Here is a 27,532-nt window from a genome sequence, read left to right on the forward strand (position 1 = left end):
CAGCAACCACACAGCAATCTGACACAGAGCACACAGAGAGAGAGGAAAAGGCTCGAAGAATTAAAAGAACTGAGAAACAGCAGAGAGAGACAGACAGACCTACATAACTGTCCAGCACTGACATCATTTGCTGTGCTATAGGGTCTTTAACTGGCAATAACTCATTCACAAGAAATCTTCAGAGAGCAAAAGAAGAAACAATACAGGTTCTTGAGCTGTTAAAGACTGTTATAGTCTTTCTACATCTGAACAACTGAAGGGCTTTGATCTAAATCACAGCTGCATGCTGATTTATTCTTATTATTTCATATCTCTCAAAAACAATACAGCAACAAAAATTTAAACAAAACATTTGTTAGGGTCGATTTCTTTTTCACTGCTGTCAACGCTTATCTATGAATGCCACAGAAACGCAATACTTCAAACAATTGGCATATGACTGTTGGCACAGTAGTGATCTACCTTTTGAAGATGCAGTAATTACAAGTCATTTCATCACACCAGGCAAGGTAGGAGCTACAGAGTCCATTGATTATTATGGAGGGTGTGATGCAATATTAAAAGTACATATTATTAAGAGTAAAAACTGGAGATAATGTAGGTCGATAGGCTTTTATCCCCCCATTACAAATGATCAAGACAGAGCAAGACATTTCTGATGGCTGCATAGAGAATGAGATAACTCACAAGCAAGGCGTGGAGATGCAGACAGTTTGAAAGAAGGAGAGGAGGGAGATAAGTGCAGAAGGAGGAGAGGCAAGAGTAGGAAGTGCTGACAGCGGGTAAAGGTGAAAAAGAGATAAGTGGAGTAAGGGAGTCAACTCTGGAGAGACAGAGAGGGGGAGGGAGGTGAAGAGAGATGGGAAGCTCAGATAGCCTTGAGAAGGGAAGGTAGGAGGCGGGTGAAGGAAATGCTGCGGGACGAAGAGAAACAGAGAGATGGATGAACGTGAAAGAGAGGGAAAAACCATAGATATGGAAATGGGATGTGTCAGTGAAGGAGGGAGCCAGAGGTGTAAAACAGAACAGAGTTTGACATGAGCTGACAGCACAGGAGCACATCCCAAGAGCAAATGAAGGCAAGAGCAGAGCGCACGCCAGAGACAATAGGCTTGGACTGAAAGAAAGAAAGACAACAGAGAAAGAATGAAAAAAGAAGAAAGACAGAAAAAAACTGAATTTTTCCTTCTGGTGAAAAGCACAGCCACTGTGTGTGATTTTGCATTTGAAATATTCTGTTGAGATATTCAGCACCTTTGATGTTGAGTATTGTTTTTTTTGTCCCCAGCCACATTCAAAGTAGCACCTGTGCCATGTCTAAAACTTGTATGAGTCACATAATCCCTAAGAAAGTGTTTTCTTCAACACCACCTCAACAACACAAGCTTTCAAAGCAAAGAAACTTCAAACTATTTTGACAATATAGGATTGAAAATAGCAAAATGCCTGCCTTCAGAAAGCACCTCACCGTCTCTCTTGGTCCACACCTCAACCATTAAACCTTACAGGAAGCACAGGCATCCTTCTGCCTCACACCAATGAATGAGTCACTTGAGACTTCTCTGCAAAAGACTGAGAAAAGGTCAAGAAGGGACTATTTTGGTATTTCACTGGAACTGTACAAATCATGTTACTATGCAGAACTTCACATAGCACTGACCCTTTAGGGGACTGAATTGCTACAGTTATAAACCAAATCTCCAACATCTCATAACCAAATAGAGATTTTGAGCAATTAACCAAATAGATGATATATATACCTATAACAGATTTATAATACCAAGGGTTAGCATATATTTCTAGGCACAAATACTGCACAGGAACAATGCAATAAAAACATGGTGAGGCAAGTACAGTATGATGGTTCCTTACCTTCCTTGCAGTACTTCCCTTTGAAGCGGGTATGGGTGCAGTCACAGTGAACTTCTCCATATTGAATAGAGCAAAAACCTCCATTGAAGCACGGGTTCTGTTTAGTGCAGAGGTACTCCAGGTCGCTCTGAATGCCTTGGCTATTTAACAAAGTAGGAGGCATCTCGCCCACCTTCAGATTGGAGATCAAACCCTGGAACGGTGGCTCGTACTTCACTGTGCTAGATGTCAGAGCAGAGAGGCGCACATCAGGTGGGATCCCACCCACAAACAGGTCACTGACGACTGCCATCTCCTTCCTCTTGGACTTGACCTCAGCCACTTTTGTCTCACCATCAACCATCAGGAGGGTATCACGGTAGTTGCGGGTAAGCAAGACCATGTGCCAGCGGTCATCATTCACCCGTGTTTCCATGTGTAATGTGGCTGGTTCGGCACAGTGGATGGCGAAGCGCAGTTGGAGGCGTCCACCAGCAATGAGCAGCTCCAAGAAGTCACAGTTGCCACCATCGTCCAGGTAGAGTACCAAGGCTTTGCTGGTGTTGGTCTTGAGACTGAAGCTCAGCTCACCTACTGATCCAGCTTCCCAGCGTCCATAGCGTGCCCACTGACCGGGCGCCCCACCGAATTCCAGCATCTTCACTGTAGTGAGCAGGCTGAAGAGGGCCAGAGGCCACAGGGGCCAGAACAGGAATCTTAACCCCCTTGTCATGCTCAAAGTTCCCAAGGTTCCCCTTCTCAACTTAATGCCTTATAGGTCAAATTAACCAGAGGTAAAACCTAGCTTCACTGTGGCTAACAAGGTTCAAATGTAAACAACAACAATTATATATCACTGTACCAGGATATAAAGCTCACTGAGAAAAACTAATCCTCAGAGGGGCCCTACTACAATTTTCCTGTTGAATCAGCAGTTTTTTTCCCGCTTTTCTCTGATGCTCTAATTCTTGTCCTTATCCTGATTCTCTCCTTCGTCTCTCCATCAGTTGGTGCCTCTGGGACTTGGAGGAAAAGAATGAGGAATAGCGGGAGAGTAAAGGAGGGGGGTATATGATAATTTCAACACAGCCGTTTCTTCAAAAGCCTTTTGGTCTATCCTGGACCGAAAATAGAATCTTCCCCTCTAGAATCCAGATCTCAGTGCAATTTCCAGGAAATTTGAGCTGCCGCCAAAAGCTTGGGGGAAGAGTTATCCGATTGTGATCTTTCTTTAAGCGGAGTGAAAGCAGAAGAAAATGAGCAAAAGCGTGAGGGAGCCTTAGAGTAGATGGGTATCACAGCTTGCTGGCGTCTGCTGGAGCATATGATGCGTTCATGGTTTCAGCGTAAAAACCATTCTTCTCTTGAAACTTACAGACCATGAAGCTTTACACAGGTATGGGTCCCATCATTATGGTGGCAGGTGGGGATCTGGAAGAAACGCACACACAAAAATACAACTGTCAATTATATGCAAACTTGTTCCAGTGCATTCCTATCCAATTAAAAATATGATCCATTTTAAGTTTATCAACAATTATTCCCAATAGTCTTGGAAGATTTTTTTTTCCCCTTTTTTTATTCATCTACTTTGCTACATTGGTTCGCCTTTGCCTGCAGTTTTAGATACCATATACTATATATAAAAATCCCTACACTATTTTCAGTTGAAAGCGGACACTTCAAAAAGTTTGTCTCGAGCCAGGCAATAAATAAACTTTCGAAGTTTTGCATGGCACCATACTTCCCAGATGTACTGAAGCCTAACATAATGGCTTCATATGCAGTGAAGAGCACTGTCATCCACACACTTTTTGGCTAATCAGCAATAGATTCAATTTGATAAATCACACCCATATAGTGTGATGCACACACTGTACAGACATGCATGTTCCAACACACACACGCATCATTAACTCAAATGTGATTCAGAGTGGAGTGCTGCAGAGTCAATAGCTATCTGAATAGCAGGTCTTGACCCTGGGGCTCGGCCTAATCCCCAGCCATTATTTCTTGAGTGTGATCTAATTTCCATTAGACAGTCTACAATTAAAGCTAGGCTCGCCTCTGCACATACTCCCTTGTGCTATCCTGCCTGGCTTCAAACTGACAACAACGAGGACGCTAACATGCAAGCAGGGAAGGGAGTGGGAGAAATGTGGGAGAAATACAGACAGAAAGAGTGAAAGGCTGCATAATCATAATCTCGGGTGAGGCTTAACGTCGATGGAGAAAGATGAGGGAGGACAGAGGCGACAGAGCTTTGGGACACAGAACAGAGGAGAAGACAAATACTGTTTGGGCTATTTTTCTTTGGATTGTGCTTATATTGGAAAGCAAGAGAAAGTAATGCTGCTGGAACTTGTGAGGTTGTGCTCGCAAAGTCAGTCCCATTTGTGCACACACACACACGCCTATGTATGTTACTGCAAATTGACAGGCCTGATTCACAGGTTTCATTTCATCATCTAATTATACAAAGGCAGAAAACTCCCACTAATATTAAAATCTATACAATAAGCCTGCTGTTTTATACACATGTAATCCCTCCACCCCAACAGATTACTGTTCTTATTGCCATTATGAACATCAACAAAAACATGATAAAAGCCCTCAACACTTTGGGACCAAAAGAATTGCATTTTGACAACAAATTAAGAGCTGACGCTTGTTTAATCAACCAATCTTTTAATCACATCTGTGTCCTTTACTCTGTGGGTAAATAGATTTGGAATATTCCCTGGCCAAACTGAATATTCATGGAGTTATTTTTGTCTGCTGGGGACTCTCTACCACTAAAGACAGAAGCAGCGTTCCATGCATCTTTTACAATGCTGTGTTTATGAAGCTTTACTATGTTGAGTTTCAGTGCATCCTCCATGCATTGTGTTGCTAGTTATTAGGGGGTATTGGCAGACTCGCCTGATGGTGCTATTAAATCCCAAGGACACTGAGGAAATATAACAAGTCTCAAGAGATAACTAGAGCTCCAAGGGTTGTGCTCGGAGTGTGTGTGTGTGTGTGTGTGTGTGTGTGTGTGTGTGTGTGTGTGTGTGTGTGTGTGTGTGTGTGTGTGTGTGTTTGATTCTAATTTCGTTTGCAGCTGTCCACATAAGCAAAGCAACTGTCCTTGTGTGACAGTGTAGCGTTCATCTGTTCTGTGTATACTCAGTGTGAGTTTGTATGTGTCTATATTTATTCCTGCATTTGGTATTATGATTTTTGTCACAGTTGTAGTCCACAACATCTTCTCTACAACATTTGGCCACGGCATTGTTTTACAAATAACATGCACGATCCAGCTTCAGACCAATCCAAAAATAACATGTTTGCCTTTTTTTCTTCTAACTGCTAGGGTGACATCCATCTGCATCAATTCTTTCCTTGATAAAAAGGGCAGCTCTCTCACTCACAGTGCTTGGCTGAGCTGCAGCAGAGCTGGGAAACTTGACTGAAAGAGCAATCTGTGGCCAGCCTCACACACACACCCTGACTCCACTGTGTGTCCAAGCAAAGCTCTGCAACCCTTTAGGATAGCTGCACGGTCATGTGAGCCACCACCGACCCATTTCCTCTCACATTATCCCATGGGTAATGTTGGCATGATCTTCACAGAAACTCTACTCCAACTGTTTTAAGAGTCTTTGGCTATATCCACAGTGCAGTGGAAACTGTCCCATTTATTAGTGTTTTTCATTCATTTGTGACAAAGATTGGATCTTCTAAATACCTCAAATTTGCATTTTATTTTATTTCAGTTTATTTCATATCCACAGCAGCTTAGCTATGCCAGCATTAGCACAGATAATAATTTGATAACAGGTACTTGTACAAATACATCACAATATGTTCGGGACAGAAATTGCAGTGGTTATTGTTTTGTATTTTCACTTCTTCTATTCTTCTCTTTCACACCTGCCAACTGGTTTACATCCTACAGTAAATGCAGTAAAAACAAACATTTGTAACATTGGCCATGGAGGCCTTACGTGTGAATGTTACTTTTAGAAAAGTGAACATGCTTATTGTGTGATGTTGGGTGAGTTTTGGGCATTTGTTCTGTGTTTTTTGTTTGTGATTTTCAGTGTGTGTGCAGACATTGGCAACAGTAAATGTGTGTCTTGGTGTTTAATCCATCTCTTGCAGAGCTCCGCCTTGGCCCAAGGTCTTCATATTCCCCACAGGCCAGACTACACCTGTTGTGTGAAGCTGTGCCAAGCTTTCATCTTCCTTCTTAGGCAAACAGTCAGCTCATAGACAATCAGGTGAAGTCTGGTTTCAATACTTCTCTGCCGACCAGTACTCCACAGAGTTCAGTGCTGTGCATTTGTTTTGTTTTTTTCTCTTAAGGGGCGACACCTTATTTGGAATCGTAAATATGACACTGAAACAGTTTCCAAGTGCAATAAAAACAGCTGAAGCGTATGAAATATTTATACAGTACAATAATCTAGACAAAGGATAATAGAAGTGTACCTCATACAAATATTTACACATGCAAATAGTTTTCCTATTCACAAATATACCTACACATGCATTATACACACAGTTTTCCACATGCAACCAAGCAGACCCCCGCACACACACACACACACCCCATATCCCTGGTCAGGCAGGAGCCATTAATCCTGGCCTGTGAGAAGCTCAGCAGTGTACCATCCGTCAGCATGAGGCTGCTACTGCCTCTGCTGTGCTCTAATTAACCAGAGAGGCACGCTGAGCCACTTTTAATATTCCTGGTCAAGATGGAAAACAAGGGTTTAAAAAAAGAAGTGGTGGAATAGGGAGTTGTAAAGAGAAACATGGAATGAGAAGAATGGTGCCAAGACAATTTAAATATCAAGGATTAATATTTAACTGAAGTAGGATGAGGAGGGCGATAAGAGAAATGGCAGGTTTGTCAAACATGACTAAAACCTTTACATAGATCAATAAATATTATCAAAACAAGGGTGCAAATATGAAACACAGCAAGCTTTTCTTTATCCTTCCAAATTAAACTACAGGTCTCCTAGGGTGGAATCAGGTCGGTTTGACATCAACTTTGAAATGAATTCCTAACTAACTCCTGACAGGTAATTTCATATTAGGTCAAAATTTTACATTTAATGGATCCGGAGCGTTGTTTATATTCTGTTCCACCATGATGATGTAATGTCAGATTTCTACACTGAGATATAATGTACAAGTGTAGTTTTAGAGGTCTCTTTTAGTGCATCTTCCCTACTAGAAACCAACACATTTGACTGACATCACCAGATTGCAGCTCTAGGATGAACAGACAGACTTATGACTCAATGATTGAGGGAAGCAGGAATTACAAAGACTGTAAAAAAAAAAAAAGAAAAGAAAACTGAAATAAAGAAGATGGCACCTTAAAGCCGGGTTAAAAAAAATAAGTATTGCGAAAGCCAGGCTCCACAACATAGTCTTCTAGTTATGTGCATCATGTGAGCTAACACAGAGGTGAGCGGGCCTTTATTCTACATCAGACTACTGCCTTTGATCAGCCTCGTCAGCTGTAAGCCGCTAGTGACTAGCTCTGGCTGTTAGTGCTAACTGCATTTAGCCCTGATGAGGAGATGCTAATGAAACAGATCAAGGACTTTAGCCTTGCTGTTAGCTCTCTAACAGCCAGATTACTAATGACTTTAGCAGGACTCCTTGTTGCTCTTTTTGTAGTGACACCTTGACAGGGTGAATCATAGGAAGTAAATGAATATGCTCTGGAAGCTGAAATGTTGTGAGGGTGAAAAGAGAGGGCCGTCATACAGGGAGAGGTTGGGAACAGTATAACAGGGGATGTAGTGAAGGATCAGTGAGAGGTCGCCCATAAGCACATTACTATAGCTATACTCTGCGGTGAGCTTCAGACTCTGCTGGTTGTGCAGAAACAGGTCATCCAAATCTCTCCTCTATCAAGTCAATCAATGACTACTGGCTGGAAATAATGAAGGGAAGACTGTGTGGGAGAAGTTGTTTCAACTAGCTTGGCTGGTCAAGAGATCAATTACAGACCCAGACATAAAAAAAACAAGTCACACAAATGAAAGAAAAGGGCACAAACAGTCTAACACGCTGCATCATGTAAGCCAGGGAGAGGCAGACCTCTCAGTGTTAACAAGTCACTCACCAAGACATCATTACATCTCAAATCAAGACGACAAAATGGCCGACAAAGGCAAAAAATAGAGGGAGATTTCTCGTGAGATATAAATAAAGAAAGGGGTTAGAAAAGACGTCAGTGACACTTTGCCTGCGGTGCCGCTTGGATGCAATCATGCAGTGACACATGCACTCACATGCACGTCATCATCCACACAACAGCAGCATTAGATCTGCATGCCATCAGCCAGTCTCATCATACTGCAGTGTAATGTACCAATCATGTTGTGAGACAGGGAGCGAAAGACTGACAGGGAGTTTTTGCACACATACTGCAATATTAGCGTATGTCTGCCTGCTCATCCAAGCTCTAAATACCTCTTTCACTTGTCCTTCCATCCTCCTTTTCCCTCCCTGTTTGACACTAACCTCCTCATAATGCCCCTCATTTGCCATCACAGCTCTCCCTCCTCATACTCCCTCTCTCTTTAACTCCCTCTCTTGGTTTATCCAGCTATCCATCACAATCCCATTTTGGTTCCACCTACTTCCAACCTTTCAGAACCTATGACTACAGGTGTAAGTCTAAGCGAATCTGAGCTATGTGTGCTAACCAGGATGACTTTTTTTTTGTTTGCAAACCGGGTTAAACTCTGTCGTGTTATCGCTCGTGTGGGTAGTAGTGGTCCTGGATGAATATCGGAGTGTGCCACTGGAGTATGAAGGGTGAAAATGGTTTTACTTTCAATACCTGGAGGGGTAAATTATTTTGTCTGTATTTTTCTGTAGAGTATATTTATATATACGAGCCAACCAATTTGTGCCAACGGTGATGCATGTGAGAGTGCAATTAAAGGCAGCTTTTGGCGTCTACAGTGTTTTTACAGTATAAAGTTTAGATATCTGAAAGTGCTGTTTTCTTCCTGCTTGCCTGAGCGAGATAGTGAACCCTACCTGTTCACCCGTTCTAAGTTGCTTTGCATGCGTGAAATGTAAAATGTTTGCTGGGGGCGTGTGGGAATGTGGGCGATTAAGTTTGTGTGTGTGTGTGTGTGTGTGTGTGTGTGTGTGTGTGTGTGTGTGCGCGTGTGTGTGTGTATGTGTTTGTGTGAGAGAGCCAGTGTGTGTACCCAGCAGCATGCATGTGGCTGTCTTGATGCCTGGAGATGTTTTGGTAGGAAGCACAAGGCTCACTGGCCAGGCCTCGAGACTCTCCCGTTCCAATTAACCAGCCCAGCAGCCTGCAGCTCTACTGGCCTTATCTGAGAGAAAAGAGAAAAAGAGAGAGGGAAGGAGAAAGTGATAGAGTGAGACAGGACGCAGGAAAGACAGAGAGGGTTGAAAGGCAATAGACAGAAGAAAGTGAGGCTTGAGAGTGAGAAGAGGAAAGACATAAGAAAGGGAGAACTCTACAGTCATCTTGCCAGGCGGTGCATCTGCAGATGCTTGCTTGCTTATCATCTTCCAACTCCTACCCCTTAACACAAACACACACACAGACTCTGTCCTTCCCTTGTTCCTTCATCTTCTTCCCATCAGACAAGGGAAAACCATCTTAGTAAGAAACAAAGACCTGCTGGCGCCTCACTGTGGGGAGCGAGCAACTGATAGTGTGTGGTTGACAAAGGTATTGTGTCTATTTCTGGAAGAAAACACTGTGCTGTCAATATAGCCACCAGGCCTTTTCTATAGCCATTGTCAACTAGGGGGTGTAAAAAGGACACTTATTCAGCAGCAGGCACTTGTTGTACACTGGGCTTCATAAGGGCCAAAGGAGACAACTCTGAAATGTCAAACCTCAGTTAATTTAAGGATGGATTTTATTTCACTGGAAATGGGAAAGAGAAGATGGAGTTGATTCATTAAAGAAAGATCCATGATATTAAAATATAATAACGATTCTTGGGGCGGTGTTTAGGTCAGTTGGTAGAGCAGCGGCTTAGTCTTTGCTGTGGAAGCCCAGGGTTCGAATCAGACCTGTGGCTCTTTCCCACATGTCATTCCCCATATCTCTCCACATTTCCTGTTACTCTTCAGCTGTCTCTATCAAATAAAGCTTGAAAAGGCCAAAAAAAATGATCGTGAATCAATTGTGAACAAGAACGGACGACCCAAACACTGCCTTTTTTGGGAGGTGTTGCAGCCACCATAGTTTCTCTTATGTGCTTGGAAGGAAAGTGGAGCGGAGAAGTATTCAGATGGTTGCAATTTACACTAAATGCCAACACCAGACCTGTAAGTATTCTGCAAAGCAATATAATTTCCTGAGAGGATAAATAACAAACATGTATACAAATATCTGTCCTTCTTCCTAATCACTGATTGTAATACTTCTTTTTGGGACATGTTATGTTTCTAGCTCATTCTTTAACTCTTTCCAGACTTGTTTGTGAATACAAAAGCCTAGAAGTGTTTGCATTTCAAAAGCGACCATTATGGCACAACTTGAGATTGCCTCTTGAAAATTGCACCAACAAAAAACGGGGCCATTAGCAGCTATATATGGTGGCAGTCATCTCTTGATAGCATGTTAATTGAGGTGATGGCAGGTGCAATTTCTTGGTCCTGAGTGGCTAAAGACAAGAAGAATTTCAGCAGCAGCCAACAGACCAATAACAGGGCAGCAAATATAGCAAGCGTCTTGAAAGAACACAAGCCTTCCTATTATTTTTTCATGGGCCCACAAGCAATTAGAATGGAATTTGGTAAGATCAAGGATTTTTGACATACATTTCAGGAAGGGATATGTTTGAGTAAACCTGGATAATTGACAGCGCACACGCACACACACAAGCACCCTTACATGTGCTGCTGCTTGCTCATGTTGCTCTGTAAAACTGAGGTACAGAAACCACCACCATGTCAAATAGCATTCTCCTTAAGTCCCAGTGCTGGGTTTATGAATATAATGCTGAATTTCATCTAGTCGGTACATTACTGTGCTTTGTGAAGTGGTGAGTGAGTAACAGCGTATGTGTCGGGGGAGGATTGCTTCGCCTTCTCACCTTGGATGAATTATGAAAGAATCAGACATGAAAAAGAGAGGGACAGCAGATAGAAAGAAAGGGAAGTGAGACAGGGCAGAAGAGGGAGGGACACTGACGCACACGTAGCAATTCCGAGCGTATTGGCTGCAGTAAATGACAGTCGATTACCATCTTAAATATACTGTCAAAAAGCAATTTGCTTCGCTCATGCCAGAGGCCTGATATTTGCACCTTATTAGGAAGCCTCCCTTATATTTTAAGGAGCCAACCTCCCAACCTTCCTGCGCTTCCATTTACCCATAAGGCACCTGTGCACCTGAGTTTCTTTGTGAAAGGGAAAGGTGAATAGAACTGGAGATGGATGAGATGTGGCAAAGGCATGTAATATAACCACAATTAAAACATAGACTAGGCCTTTTGATAGTTTTTACACTCATCATTGTAAGTGGTTTAAATGCTCTTTCATACAGAGAATGCAGATACATTTTACTCAGCATTAGAATACTAAAATGTTATATGTCAAGGAGGAAATAATAAAATTGGAAGGTTTAATCAATTTTGTTGGTTAAGATTCTATCGGCTGTCTGCAGCTATCATGAAAATACCATTAGTGACAAATCTTATTATAAAGGAAACCTGCAATTATTACCAACCTCTTTAATCTTTATTGGCTTTTAGACCGCATATCTTGTAAACTCAGCAGGTGCAAGACACATTAACTCTAAAACTTTGAGAGGGTATCACAGCAACTGCAGATCTGTAAATTGAATTGACATTTCAATATCCTAGCTGAAACTGATTGAGGGACGTTTTGTTGCAAACATTTGAAAGGAATCAAAAGAAACACAAACAGGCTGGAGACCTGGAGACCGACAAAAGCAATAAACTGGGGTCTGGATATTCTACTCAACGTTCCAGCTTAGCGATTTCCATTGACATTAAGGCACCGATATGATTACTACGAGTCAAGGCCCACCGATATCTGCAGCAGGTGAGCAATGTGTTTAATTTCACAGACCTTGTAGACTTGCTGAGCTCATTATTGGCCTCTCAATTCACTCAGTGCACTTCCTATGGTGGCATATTGATCTGGGCAATATGGTTGAAAGCAGTGTCTTACAAAATACCTCTCATCTAGATCCTCTCGCTCATAGTCCACAGTATCAAGTCTGTCTCTTGAAGGAAGGAAGGAAGGAAGTAACTAAGAATAACTGATGAAAATTGAACTGATGCCATTCCGAAAACATTGATTCAGGTCTTCTTTGGTTCAGCTCTAAATCTGAGGGAGCTGGAACATGCACAGACATGCGGTGCCACTTTGTGACTGAGAACAAAAAAAGTGGGAAGAATTTGGTTTGAAAAGATATGAGGTGACACACAGCTTTTTGTGTACAGGCATATAGACACAGACAGACAAGGAGCTGTGAAAAAGGGAACAGAATATGTACGTATTTGCAAGCCCCTGGGCAGAAGTAGGTTAAACAGAAGAGAGAGGAGAAGACATACAGGCTGGATTTTGGGGGGGGGGGGGGGGGGGTCAGATTATGTAAACGCTGCTAATGCTCACCCTCATTCTGAAAAAGTGCACCAGAATATGCAGCAGGAGTTCTTTGTGCATCAAACCTGAACTTGCAAGACAAAATGCATCCTGCTCACAACAGCCTCACTGGGGATATTACAGACAGGATAAATTATGACCCCTGGAATAAAATAATACTACACCAGCTGCCTCTGAGGCCAATTGAAACCACTCAGTGATTCAGGATTTACAACCGAAACCAAGTGGAAAAGCTAAAAGACAGTGGTTCAGCTGATCAATACAAAATGCACTGACTATGACCTTGTAAAAAACGCCCATACAGGTGGAGATGTGGATGTTGTCTCAGGTGTATTTGTCTAGTAATGTAAGATGCTGCTGATCACGTTAGCTTGAGATGAAGTCGATATGTACAGAGATTGATTTGGTATCATAATAAAGGCTGGAGTTTGTTGCATAGGCAATGGACAGTCATGAATGCTGTAGGCTTGCCTCTTTGTGTGTGTTTCACATTGACTATAGGAGCCTTTGACCAGTGGCTTCAAAATAAAAAGTAAAGATCTTCACATGACTTTGCACGTCACATTTCTGCCTGGTTTTTTTGTGTCAATTCTTTGAATTTTCTGTTTTGTTTTGCTTTTTCAGTTATGTCATTTTATAAACAAATGATAAAAACAATGTGTCTCAATTATTGCTTATAAAAAAGCTCCTGCTCATGCTGTGCCTTATTATCACCATTTCAGTGTATTTGCATATACTTTGACCAATCCTTTAAAAGCCGGGCATCGTAAAAATCAAGAATCTATAGATGGAATGTCATGTGAATCAAAAACATTTGCATATGGTAACTACCATTTACTGACTTTCAGTCTGCTCTCCAACACCACGATCAGGGAATCAATGAACTTCTAAAACAGAATTATTTTAAAAAGGTCAACCAAAATGTAGTCAAGATAGTAACTGAACATCAAGTGTAATGTGTTGCTATCCATTACATTTTTGGAAGTAAACGTCATGACCCTGACATCTGCATGAGTGTAGCTATGATATAAGCTTAGCTTACTCTTGTGATTCCCATGAAAAACTGGTCAGTGTAACTATAATTGCATTTAATAAATACAGCCTAGAAAAAAAACATATGAAACTAACAATTTCATCCAATAAATTGTGTGTGTGTGTGTGTGTGTATATATGTTTGCCTCAAATGGGTAACCACAAACTGCAAACATAGAAAGTATACTGGCTTTAGAAAAATGCCCTTAAGTGAGGTTTACAAACCGTATCGCTTTATTAAAAAAATAATCATCATGAAGGGAGCCAGTGAAACAATGTTACAACTTAAAAGGAGCACACAAATAAAGGCTAATAAATCTTTATAAGCATATTCACACCAATTCTCACAGATCAGCGATTATTAGAAATAGTAAAAACAACTTCCTCTCTGTGATATGTTTGCACCACAGAGCCACCTGTGAAAGTTAAAGCCAGACACAACTGGGGTAATCACCTCTGCCATATGGCTGAGTGAAATGCAGCCAGTACACACTGTGCCCATTCACCAGCACTAAACTAGCTATAATGTAGCAGTAATGACTTATTCCATAATGATGTTGTACACTATAAGCATGTAAATGGCAGCCCAACTCTCCCACAGAGAACCTACAGCAGCAATATGCTACATGCCAATGGGAAGTCAACTTCAGGTTCAAAGAGGAAAATGAGTTAGGCATTTACATACAGACTAGTTAACCAAGCTATGTTTGGCTTTTACCAATTGTACTGTTAAAAGCTCTGGGGTAAATCAAAACTGCATATTTTTTTCCAGACATTTCTGCTAAGTCAAACAATGTGTCAAAAAGTGATGTTTGCATCATTCTTCAGTGATCTGTACATAAAGTGTCACTGTCAATGAGAGTTTAGGTATGTATCTGGCAGATATACGACATGTTAGCCCAGAGGTGATGCCAGTGGATTTTTATCAAGTTGCTGCATAGAAGAAAAACAGATTCAAACAGAAAACCACACTAAATCGGACTGTGATTGTCACACTGAGGGTCTGCAGTGTCTACCGTTCTCAGCCTGTGGCCCATGCAAGGCTCTGCATGTCCAGTGTTATCTGGATTTGACGTGTACAATAAATCAGCAACCCGAGTTGTTCGCAGTCCTCAGTGCACCCTCTGCTGCAGTGCAGGGTCCTCAGATGACTCCTCTTTGAACATGAAAGCATTCCATCATTTATCATTCATCCACCTGCTATTTCCTGTGTATTTACCATTACAATGCCATGTATTTCCTTTTCACTATCCCTAAATAAACCTCCACCCCCTGTATGCTGTCATGTTCCTGTCAGGCCTCCTACTGTTTTACCTTAATAACCAATAACCACAAGTAAACCCTAACAACAATAGTGGAAGAAAGGCGAAGAGCCAACTGGGGCACCAGTAACAGAAACAAGCTCTGCCTTTCATTCTCGACCATTACCGGGAGAGTACAGCAGGAAACATGGACAAAGAGGAGGAAAGAGAGGTAGGAGCAGACAAGAGAAAGTAAGTTAGACTAAAGCACTTGGTAAGAGCCTGAGCGTGGCAATGGGGCACAAAAGGGCCCCCTGCTATACAGGCAGGATTTCGTGAGTGCAGATCTATGATGATGGCTTCCCAGACAGCAGGGAGGCCACATCTGAAGAATGAGGCGAGGTCAGGGAGACTTGAAACAGTAAGTCACACATTGGGCATTAACAGTAACAATAACAAAGCTTGAAGGATAAGCACTGATTACAGTAGCAGTATAGGCAAGAAGAGAGAGGAGTACTCTGGAGAGGGTGCAAGTACAAATGTATAGGGAGCTCTGGGTGCCAGTATTACTGAGTATTACTGCAAATTGGGCTATGGACATTGGATAAAAATGGGAAGCCTGACCAAGTGTACATCTCCAAGCATTCATACTACACAAAGCAGTATGCTACTGTATATGTATGTGTGTCTTTGTAGCATATTATGCAACCAGGTGAGGAGACTTGGACGTACGCCTGGGAGCGCTTGCATGCGCTCAAAAAACATGTCCGCTTATTGAGGCACACAATGCGGAGCATTGTGGCGAGGAATGCATGAGATAATGGAGAAAGCACGGGCTGTGTTGGGAGCTGGAAGGTAAGAAGAACCGAGCAGGGAGAGAACATCCAATTCAATTTCGAAACGGCGCCGGCTCAGAGTACAAACACAAAGGATTCATTACAGGCAGATCCCTGTTGAAGGCTGGAGCTAATTCACCGTCTTCAAGCACGAGGAGACAGAACAGCAGGGAGGGAAGGAGGGGGTGGGGACACAGGGAGCAACAAGGAGATCGGCGGGGAAAAGAGTTGAGGTGACATCGGGAGGGGAAAAAAGGGGGAGAATGAAGGAAAGACCCAGCAGCCGTTTGTCTGCTCTGAAGGAGAGCGAGAGTTCAATACTAACAGCAGCACTAGGAGCATACTAATGCTCTATTAGAATGGAGTTCAGGGCAGCAGAGTAATGACTTCCATTATGGCATCTACACACATGTGAATAAGCTGAAAATAAAGAGGCATGTTATTGCATTCATGAATCTGGTTACACATTAAGTGATCAACATTATAAATTAATGATTGTTTGTTGATAAATACAGAATGAGAAATTCAGCTTCCTTATCTCCTACCTAATAATATTATCATTATCTCAATAGTCGTAAAGTCTGTATCTTTGTGTTTGTGTGAATGCATATGAGGACAAACAGGGTGGTCAATGGCATCACCTTGTGGTTTAATCCAATTAACCAACTTTAACAAATATTACCTTTAAAAGCTTACTTTTCATATTTTGTTTAGAGTGTGTCACAGGAGATGATACACCCCTAAAGTAAATGTCAAGTGTGTTTAATAATATGTGTCCTTCATTCTGGTATATCTGCTTATTTTACATCCAACTTGTGACAATCAATCATATCTTGCTCAAATTTAAAGGGGTCAAAAGGTTGGGTACCTCTACTATAGTAAATAATGTTGTATATTGGTATATCAGTGTGTGAATCCATCAATTATTATTAGGAATATAGTTTAGTATTACACAGAGAGGTGATTCAATCTTATTTAATTATATTTTGGAGGTTGTGGTTTGCAGCATTGTGGAATCGTAAAGGATTTACAGAGATGTGTTTTTAAATATCTACTCTATATTAGATATAAATTAAATGGATAAAATTTTAGAAATACTTCATGGTATAATTCTGTATAATTCAAGACCACTAACTATAGCTGTCCAAAAGATATTAAATAAAACTGAATCTCTGTGATCTCTGTAAAACAAACTGTTTATTGCTGTTGTATTTGACTGCATTAGTTTAGATTTGTGTGCCTAATAAACTGCTGAGTGTAAATCCTTCAATTAAAATTTGTCAATGTCTCTGTAAGATCAGCAAAGAGGATGCATTTACTTTCTGTGAGGGATTCTCATTTTCTCAATCAACAATTGTAAATATCCACCAAGTGTCTTATTGATGAATCCATTGATCTACTCACACAAGAGACTTTTGTCAGCTGGCAACCAAAAAGGACTTCAGTAATAGTGCTATTAGTTTCATGAATCAACATACACATGCATTGGACACAATGTTTGTTTGTGTCTGTGTGAAACCAAATGAGAGCAGCCTTTTGCTAATGGCTGAAGGTCAGTAAATGCAGACCCCCTCCCCTCTCCCTATTCTCCCCCCTGCCTGACACAAGCCGTGAAGCCCTGAAGCACAACTACACAGCAAAGGTGTCTGCAATTCTCACACAAACCTATATATATATATATACACACACGCACACACACACACACACACACACACACACAGGGAGGGATGGGAGGTTGAGGTTTGTTGTCCCAGGTGAAATGCCTCTCCACTGGGTGTGAATGAAGCTGTGGCTGAAACAGGATGCTCAGGGAGACAGGACAAAGAAAGAAAGAGAAAGAAAAAGAAAGAAAAGAAAAATAGAGAGAGAGAGAGAGAAAGAGAGAAAGACAGAGACAGAGAGAGAATAGTGTCAGAGCAGATTAAAAATGCATGGCTTTGCTCTAGCTGGCGTAACAATGAGTGTCCTCATTCGTTTCTTGTCACCTCTGGTAACTCATGGGACACCTCAGAGTGGAGGTAGGACAGGAATGAAGTCAAAAGAGAGGGTTTACGAGCACTTCACAGTAGGGGGCAACAAAAGAGAGGAGAGACAAAGTGGAGGAGAATCACAGGTGAACTCTGCCCCCCACAGTAGGGCATGTATAGGGTTGGAAAGCATTACCACTTAGATACAGCTGGATGGATGATGGTTGAGAAATAATGACCTCTATAGCTCACCTGATCTTTTGCATGCACACACAGATGAATTGAGAATAGTGACATCCAGAGGGTGTATGCCAATAGAAGTATGGCTTTCAGCCAGTGCTCCATAATGAACTATATGAAGTATGGTAAAATGTATGGCCAGAACTAAAATGCATCAGTTGAAGCCAAGCCATCAGGACATGACACGGAGCCCATGAAAAGCATCATTAAGGAACACAGCCTTTGCAAATCACCACTTGCACTCTGACAATGGCTTGGCTAAACACTTTGCACTCAGTGAGAATATGATCAGCATGGCAGCAGAGCAAATGCCGCCTTCTACAATAGCTCGTATGGTGTCGGCACAATCAGCACATCACAGAGAAAACCGATGCTATAGAGAAAAAAGGGGTGACAGGTGACAACAATCATCTGGGAGCCTCTCCTCAGTGACCTTGACAAAAAGGAGGATGTCATCTGTGGCGTGATGAAAAAGCTCTCCTCCAGTGAGCAAAACAGAGGAAAAAGCAAAGGGGGAAGGAAGAGAAGGATAGATGGCCAATGATTGACACGAGTGCATCCAAACTGCTTTTTAATTGCACGTGGAAGAGAGCCGAGGCCACAGCTGTAAATAACCTGTGTGCTGCTGAAACATTCGCCCGAGAAAGGTGAATACATGACATGTGTACGGATGTGTCATTGTGTCTATGTGTTTGGGGAGTTGCAATGACTGGTAAGGTTGAAATGTGATAATGATTGGACTAAGGGCTCACATTAGGCCTCTACAAGCACACACACCCTGCCCCCCCATCTTTTGGGCCACCTAACCACCCACGACTCCTGCTGACAATGTGACATTAGTTGACATCTGCAGTGCTCAAGCGAGTTAGTCATACAACCTCTGACCTAACTGAACCCATTTGTTCCTCAATTAAGTTTAACTAAACCCCCCAATCTAACGCAGGCTTCTATTTTTCATAAGAATAAATATTTAAAAGCATATCATTATCAAAAAATAAGCAATGGTTCATAAAATAATAACAGCACAGCCAGTAAAATCTCTTTGAAGATAGAATCATTAAAATGGTTAACACGTTCCGTTGTAGAGCAGTTTAGCTCTTGGAAAAACGGGAAAAATAGATGCATGCTTAACAGCTAGTATAATGAAATGCCTTAATTTTGATAATTGATTAATTGTTTGACATGACCTTACGCTCTAGGTTATGTGATCATCTTGAGGGTGATGTTTTACAGTTAGCTGAAGCCCTTTTTGCAAGCGCATGCATTTTTGTCCAGACTTACAAGAGTTACCATACCATGTATTCAAAATAATACAACCTCCATTAATTACCCAACTGACATTATGTAAAGTACCAAGGTTACTGAAAAACAAATCTACCAAGAAATGTTATTTATGAACAATTAACTAGTGGAAAATCTCACTCCTCCTCCCTGCAGTCTACTGACAATCACACAGCTCTACTGCAGAGACACATATAGAGCAACATTATCTGGTTTTATGTTGAAGACAGGAACACAGTGTATATTTCACACTGAACATGGACCAGAAAAAGCAACAGTGAACACATCTGGTTGGTGCTGATGCCATTTGGTACGACGCTGGTTTTGATCGGCTACATCATTAACAACAGGCCTCCGCCACGCAGCTCATCTGCTACCGTTTTCTGGGTGACTTAATAAAAATTCTGCTGTTCCTGTATATTAGAGGGGGGTGAGGCAAGCTGGTGTGTGTGCAGTAAAGGACAAAGGTGGAGGTGTCTGTGTGGAGAAAATAGGGAAAAGCTTTGTGAGTAAACACTAAAACATTGTGGAGAATAAAAACAGTGACATGAGAAATAGGGACAGAACAGGGAACACAAATAGGGAAAGGTCTTTGAATGAAATAGAAAACCCAACCCAAACACTGTAAATGTTCTTCAATGTGTGTTCAGTGACTTTGTATCAGCTGTGTGTAGGTTGTTCATTTTAATTTTATGTGCCCCTGACTTTTTTTTTTGTTTTTCTTTTTTTTCGCTGTGGTATTAAACGAAGAATCTATTTCAATAGGTGTCAATATTTAAATATTAAATTTTACATTTAAAATGACACAAAGCATTAAAACAGTTGGGATTAGCAGATAGTCTTTGACTGAGGTCTGGTTGGTCTTAACCTCTTAAAAACTGAGCCAAAGAAGTTTCACTGTGTGCAGGGCAGATTGTGTAGAGTATAAGAAAGCTCTTAAACACTACATTACACATCATATTCCTATGAGATTTAACAAATTAAGTCATAGAAACAGAGAGGGAGTAGGAGTAGTGTATGTGGGTGATCAATACATTAATAGTGCAGTGTGTGTGTATCAAGTGGGGATTAAGCGTGGTAGATCTGTATGACCACAGGAATAAAGACATGGTCAAGGGTGCTGAAAATTCTAACACGCAGACTTACAAAACACACACACTGAGCAAAAATATCACATCAATTCCATTTCCTTTCAGACAGACAAAAACATGCTACCTAACACATATGTATGTCCATTTAAAGATTTCCACTGTGCCATCTCAAGTGCTTTGTGTACTGATGTTCAGTTCAGGCCTTATTATGAAATTTACTTCAACAGTCAAATTATAGATCTGTATCTATCAACAATAGAAAGAACAAATGTAAGAAATAAAAAAAAATAGCTTTAGATGTGTTGCTAATACAAATGCCCACACATGTATGGCAAACATTCAGTTCCTTAGTTTAATTTTGGGCAGTGCATTGTGATACAGAAATATTACAGTGAATATACAGCGAGTCAGAAATTTCCCATCACTTTCATCATGCCATTCAAGCAACACTACATCAGAGAAATCTTTAGCCAATATGCGAATGAGGGAAGCTGTGAAAATGGGAATCTACCGGTTCCATTGCTTCTAATGAGCAGAGGTGTCTTGCATAGCCAATCAAGCCTGCCTTCAGTAATGGGGTCCAATGACACCTGTAGGACACTAAGGCATTACAATGAGCCAGAGGCTGTTAAGCTAAAAGGAGTGGACACCCTGCTCGACACGGATCAATGTCTGTTCCTTTAGCTAGGAAATGACAAATGTCATGGTCATACAGGAGCTGGAAATGAAGACCCACACACCAGCAGCTTTGCTTGAGTCAAACAAAATGGAGTTACGAAATGTTATATGGAGAAGTGTAAATGCTAAAGAGAGAAACCTACTGAAGTCCAATCTACAGTTTATTTCTTTTTTTATCACACCATTAACTAGCTCACCAATATACACAGCTATAAAGTGATGTATGGGCACTTTGAAGATGTCTTAACTGTCTAAAATGCATAAATCTGGTGCAGATAGATTCAATCGTTTCATAATAACTTCACAACTGCAAGGCCTCTAACCTCTTTATTTTTCAGTGGGCTTCATGCCAAAAAGGATGGATATTACAATTGCATATTAAACACAAGGCTTTCTCTTTCATACTTCTACATTAGGATTACCTCAACAAATTAGACATTTTCTGCCCTGCTCAACCTGCATAGCTAACCACTATCTGCCACTGTGTGTTTGCTGTTTGTATCTGGGAATCAAGCCCCCCAACTCTCACAGTTAACATGGCCCATTGAACCCAATGAGCAGTAGGGCCAGTCACATAAAACACAGTCTTATAGAACATCAAATATTTTATGCTACTATGTCTGATATTCTTTATCTGGATTTTTTTAGAAGATAGCACTAATTGTATGTGTGAATAGCCTGAAGCATGTGTTTTTTGCTGTTTAGAAATAATACCCGACTCTACTGTGGCCTAATGGAAGAACACAAACACAGAGTTTCTGCCAATTAATTTTCAGATTTAGGATAGTGATGCCTACTGTGCAGTGAAGGCTGCCCCTGGTGATTTAAGTGAGGTAAGGAAGACTTCTGTCTTTCAGAAGTTTGTGCATGCACTCCCTCCTACTCAAAGTCATTGTTTCTATTGTGTGTGCCAGAAAGGAACAAGAATGTTCCTTTCTGGCACAAACAAAGGACACAATGACTCCTCTCTCTGCGTGGATGTATAGTTGTCAACCATGATTCTCTGTTAGAGATCTTAATCTTGGAGAGAGTGAAAGCATAGAGACTGACAAATCACAGATCAGAGGTGGCGCCAAAATCAACTAAATGCAGAAATACAAACAATGTTTCATCTTGTGAACAGTTTTGCAGTTTTAAATCACTGCATAATATTATTGCTTTGTAATTCATGATGATTCATTATGCAAAGTAATGATATAATCTGGAGAGAAATAATCTTTGCCATACTATGAAATTATCAGCATGCAATCTGAATTCTTTTATTTCTTAAGAGTAATTGAAACTACTTACAGAAAGCATGACTTTTCTGCATATTAACTCAAATATCGTGCATATAATATTAAATGTGCTGTACTAATATTATTAATTTAGTACTAAATTCACAAATTATGTTGTTAAGGCTATTTGGGTTACTGTAGGTTGTTTTAACAAACAGAGGTGGACAGAGGTGGTGTTAGAAATGAGCATACAACACAGACACGATGACATCAGTGTTCTCAGTAAAATGGAATGGAAGTCCACATTTTAAATGGTTTAATTCCCAGCTACGATAAATTGTGACACTGTTTCCTCGATTTGGAGGGCAAAAGAGACAAATTAGATGCTACTGGTGTGGTGATGCATTAAAGTTTTAGAGATTCTTATTGTGGTAGCAGTTTTTGAAGAGCTGAAATATGGTGATTATTTTATGGGATGTTTGACACACAGGAATTAGGAAATTCTCTTGATATATCGCTGTACCTACAAACACTTAATATACTTTTCAATTATTCAAAGGGCAGAAATAGTGGAAGGGGAATGACTTTCACAATAAAATCCTGCTTTTTAATTGAGACGTTCAGAGTTTATGTTTAGCATTTGATTTCAACACAGATGAAACATGTCTTGCCAGGACAAAGCTCAGAGATATAATGAGGTCGATACATAGAAATGATTGTCTGTGTCAACATCAATGCATTTACCACATTGTATAACAATTCAGTTGATACTGACCATTTGCTCTTACAGCAGCTGTAGCCTAAAATGTTATTCTATTATGGTAGTGTGGCTAAAACTATTGGCCTACTGAAATTAGCTACAAATAAATACTGTACATGAAGTTCACCATAGATCTGTCAGAGTTAAAATTTCAGTATGTGCTTACTGTGCATGCTTAGTGCACAGTGACAACACCATACACAATAAAAGTAAGTCTAAAGTTAGAAGATGAAGGCATTGGGTTCAGACAAGGAGGTGAAGGACTGAAAGAGAATAAACAGGGAAGAGAGAAGCCTGGGGCAGGAGAGGAGCTAAGGCGGGAAAAGGAGATGTGGATGATTAATGATGCCAGCTCCAACTGGATGAAAAAATATGGGTGCTGTCCGATTTGCATTGCTGGGGAGACCCAGAGGCAGAGATATACAGTGCAGATATTGACCCCAAAGCGAGGGTCAGTGCTGACAGCAAAGCCTCAGGGGCCCTCTTCCTCAGCTGTCATCATCATCATCTCCCTTACAGCAGACTAACTCATAGCAGATGACCTTTCAATAATAGCAGTCAGTCTTACCTAACTAGCCTTCATCTGTCTTTGATAGATCTGTGCAAACCACCTTTCATTAAAATTACAGTAACTACTACTCCTTTGAAATGGGATGATTATGGATGATATGGGGGTAGACATCACATTTCAGTATAATTGCCGTTTGACTTCTTAGGCTTAACATGTTTGGTTAAAAGAACTAAAAATAAATCATTAGAGAAGGAAGGAAATATAATTTTATAGAAGCTGAAGCTTCCAAAAAGGGGGTCGCTCAATCGATTGATCACTGCCTTTGAAGCTGATGGACTTGATTAATTATTAAACAGGATCTTTTAACGAGGTAAAGTGCCTTGACTGGAGGCCACAGTGCTCGGCCATAAAGCTATGTATAGCCTGTCTGCCCTGAAGAATAATGCATACTAAAATTAACAACATGCATTTTTGAGTGCACAGAGGAGTGCCTTTGGACATCAGGGTCAGTGCTTGTACCTGCAAATGTTTCATTAACCTTTGACCTTTGAGCAGGTCAATTATATGGCAGAGACATTAGCCAAGGGCAATGCTGATCTTAAATATACTGTAGAGACAGTGTGTGTTTCTTTGATTGAAGGTTTTAGCACATATTGTTGTAGTTCTTGCTAGTAGTTGATACATCTAATTAATTTAATTCATTAAAAGTTAATCATCCATAATTCTGATAACTGTTGTTGAATTGCTGAGTAAAAATGCCAAGCATTTGCTGGTTTCCGGTTTGCAGCAAATGTAAGATTATCCTTTCTCTAGGTTTTATCCTTTTACAACATTTTTTTTTTTATTCATACCTGGATTTAAGAGTGGTGATTATTGGGTGTGAACAAACAAACCAAGCAATTTAAAAAGTGGGTTCAGTGAGTGTAAGATCTGATGAGAAGGAAAAGTAGAGCTTTTCTAACCATCTAGCCTAGAATATAAGATTCTTTATGTTTCTTTATGGGGGTGAGTAAGCAATAATCAGGGAGTGCAACATTAATTCTACCTCTAAAGTAAATTACAGTTGGCATGCCTTTGTCTGCCTCATGCTTCACAAACTGGATTACACATATATGCACTCTGATGTCCATGACTAACAATAGCACAATATTCAATAATCTTTTTCTCCATTGCGCTGCCTGACTTCTTTCACTCTGTGCTGCTTTCCCTTTCTTCAACAATTTCTCAGTTCCTCATATCTATTCCATTTTGTGCTCATATGTAAGACGCATGGATGGAGGAAAATGGACGTCAGACAAAGCGAAGGGAGCATAAGTGAAGAAGCAATGTAATTGCCCAACAACAAAAGGGGTTTGTGTTTGGCTTTAATGGTGCGGGGGCTTCTAAGGAACATAATTAAGGCATTTTCACCTCGTTTTCAGCACTTAATTGTGACAGGCTGGCACAATACCTGACTGCACAAAAGATTTGTGGAGGAGGCTGTGGTTTAATGGTATAGTAGGCATCTGGACTGTGGTTTAATTAAAAGTGTTATTGTTGATTCTTTTTATGCCATAATCCAATGAGAGATATGCATTAAACATATATTCCTCAGACCTAAATGCTGTTGCTACAAATTACTCTGCTGTATGCATTCTGGACACTAGGGCTGCAGCTATCGAATATTTTGGTAATCGAGTATTCTGTCGAATGTTCTATCAATTAATCGAGTAATCGTATAAAATTATTATTCTTATTACTTTCGCTTTGCTGCGTTTGCTTTTAGCATTTTCGCTCTTTTCAGTCCTGGCATCCAGGGAAAGCATAACCTGTTACATAAGCACGTTGTGTCACACTAAAAACAATCCATGTGAAACCTGAGCTTAAAATTGAATTAGACAAGGCTTCGAGGTAGAGGAAATTTCTCAATCGTTTTTTGTAATCGAGTTACTCGAGGTACTTGAGGAATTGTTGCAGCCCTACTGGACACAGATATATTTTTAAGTATATTGAGTATATATAGTATTTAAGTTGAGCAGAAAACATGCAATGTCAAATACTTACAATTATGAAATGTTAGTCCCCATCAAAAACACACATACATGCATACACACCCCAGTGTGGCTTCCTCTGTCAATCTGGAAAGCAAGGCCCAGGAAGAGATAAGTTTAAAGATACTGATCTTAAGTTTCCATTCCATCGCTTGTTCATCCATGGGTCACCTTTACCCAAACACACAACCACACAACCACACACACACACACACACACACACACACACACACTTCTTTGCTCAGACTTCACTGTTATCCTATCATCAAATCTCGGTTTAACCCCTTCATCAATCCTCCAATACTCCCTCTGAGAAGCTAAATCAATAAAACAATACTACTGCTAAAACTAGTGGATTTGCTCTACACCAAATCCTATCCTGTTAAATCCACCTCAATAACAATGAGGAAAGGGCACTGTATGAAGGGGTATCACAGGTTGTATTTTCTATCTGTTGACAATCTCCCAGTTTGCAATCACTCACCATACCAGACCACAGTACAAAAGAGAAATGAACAGGATATGGCAGATATTACACTGCTTCCATCACTAACAAATCAGGCTTCCAGAGTATGCTAAAGAGTGCAGTGAAAGCAGCAGGATACAGGCTGCAATCAGTATAGAAATCAAATACTGACCTTGACAGGAGCCACACACAACACAAGAGCCTGCTTCACTAACATCACTTTCACATGAAGACAACAGAGCCACTAAATGTATCCTCAAAAATGACAGAATGACTTAGTAAGAGCACAGAGGTTTAGCACATATTATGGTAGTGCCTGTAGCAGTTGATTAATTTATCAGTATACAGAAAATTAATCATCCACAATTATGATAATTGTCATTGAATTGCTAAACTCTTGGTTTTATCCTTGTTTTTGTTTTGTGGGTTATAAAATTTATATATATATATATATATATATATATATATATTTTATGCTCCGTTTTTGTAACATGCATATACCTACCTATATTTTTCTTTAAAACAAAATAAAAATTGGACCCCCCCAAAAAAAACAGTGGTGATGAAAAAAACTAAGAAATTCTAAGACTGAGCTCTGTGTGAACTGGAACTGAGGGGCATTATTAAATTGAAAAATTGAAAAAATACTGCAACAATAATTGGCAAGTTCCATGTCCAATACTCATCCGGTTTTAAACCTGTCACACAAGCTATTCAACCAGCACTGAAGGTCAATGTGGTCAGAGTGCAAAACGCCAAGTTCATTTACCCTGTTGCTTTACTGAACACGTTGCCTGCCATGAGTTCAGTTAATTGAACAGGGGACAGCAAGCAGGTTGAAAGAAAAGATTAGATATGAGAGAAGTGTCTGTCTGCACAATTACAGCTTTAATTAAAGCCAGGGAGGACGCCAAAGGCAGTGAGGCTGCTGGCCAATAAATGTAAAGGTTATCTTCCTAGTGGACAAACAGGAGGAAAAAATAATCACTGCTTTAGACAAAAGTGCATTTGGCTGGTCCAGCCAATAATGTGTGTGTACATGATCAAACCTCATATTTAAAACCCTTCAATAGTGCACATGATGTAGTTGTTTTCTTACATATACTTGTGCAGGAACGATCATAACTATTTCCAAGAATATGTTCAGTAAGACTATTTTCTTAATCCTTCAAATTAGATCCAGCAGAACAAGTATGACTCCAAATTGAAAGCCACTAGCTCAAGCAATGTGGTAAATGTCTAAAAATGTTAATACTACTGCCCTTTGAAAGATAAAAAGCTCTACCAGTGTCAAGGGTGTTACTCTACGTATTGTAACTGGCGGGTTCAAGTAAACATCACTAACTTCAGCCTACAAAATTAGTTCAATCAAAATCTCTGAGGCAGTGTCAAAGCCGGAAGGGGCTGTGGTGTTGGGTAACACAATGAAAGATTCAATGAAAGGAATTGACCGTGCTGTGAGTTTATGCAAAAAAGATAGTGGGCTGCTTCTGCCATGGTGGGAGGCAGCAGGGGGAGCTTGCCAAGACCTCAAAGGCACTCATGCCACCAGAACACAGGCCTAAAATTCAGTGCCCAAGCAAGATGTGGATCAAAACCATGGATCAAGCCATGGAGCAGATAACTAAACAGCAAACTGTTAATTCATGTTCTCCCGTCTCATGAGAAGACTAAACACTCC

At 40.6% G+C, this 27,532-nt stretch overlaps 1 protein-coding gene across 13 annotated transcripts in view; it reads right to left on the reverse strand.

Annotated features, from left to right (window-relative positions):
* Positions 1 to 27,532, reverse strand: part of nrxn2b (neurexin 2b) — a 592,065-nt gene that overhangs the window by 521,076 nt on the left and 43,457 nt on the right. For 12 of the 13 annotated variants that reach the window (XM_019268034.2, XM_027287992.1, XM_027287993.1 and 9 more), the window contains exon 2: positions 1,873 to 3,282. In XM_019268034.2, coding sequence (XP_019123579.2) covers positions 1,873 to 2,584 — 712 coding nt within the window. In that variant the 5' untranslated portion in view covers positions 2,585 to 3,282. Of the gene's footprint in view, positions 1 to 1,872; positions 3,283 to 9,086; positions 9,219 to 27,532 lie in introns of all 13 variants that reach the window. The other variant, XM_019268028.2, reaches the window with a different exon arrangement.

This window comes from Larimichthys crocea, chromosome XIV (genome assembly GCF_000972845.2).
Source record: "Larimichthys crocea isolate SSNF chromosome XIV, L_crocea_2.0, whole genome shotgun sequence".
In the NCBI taxonomy this organism is placed as follows: domain Eukaryota; kingdom Metazoa; phylum Chordata; class Actinopteri; family Sciaenidae; genus Larimichthys; species Larimichthys crocea.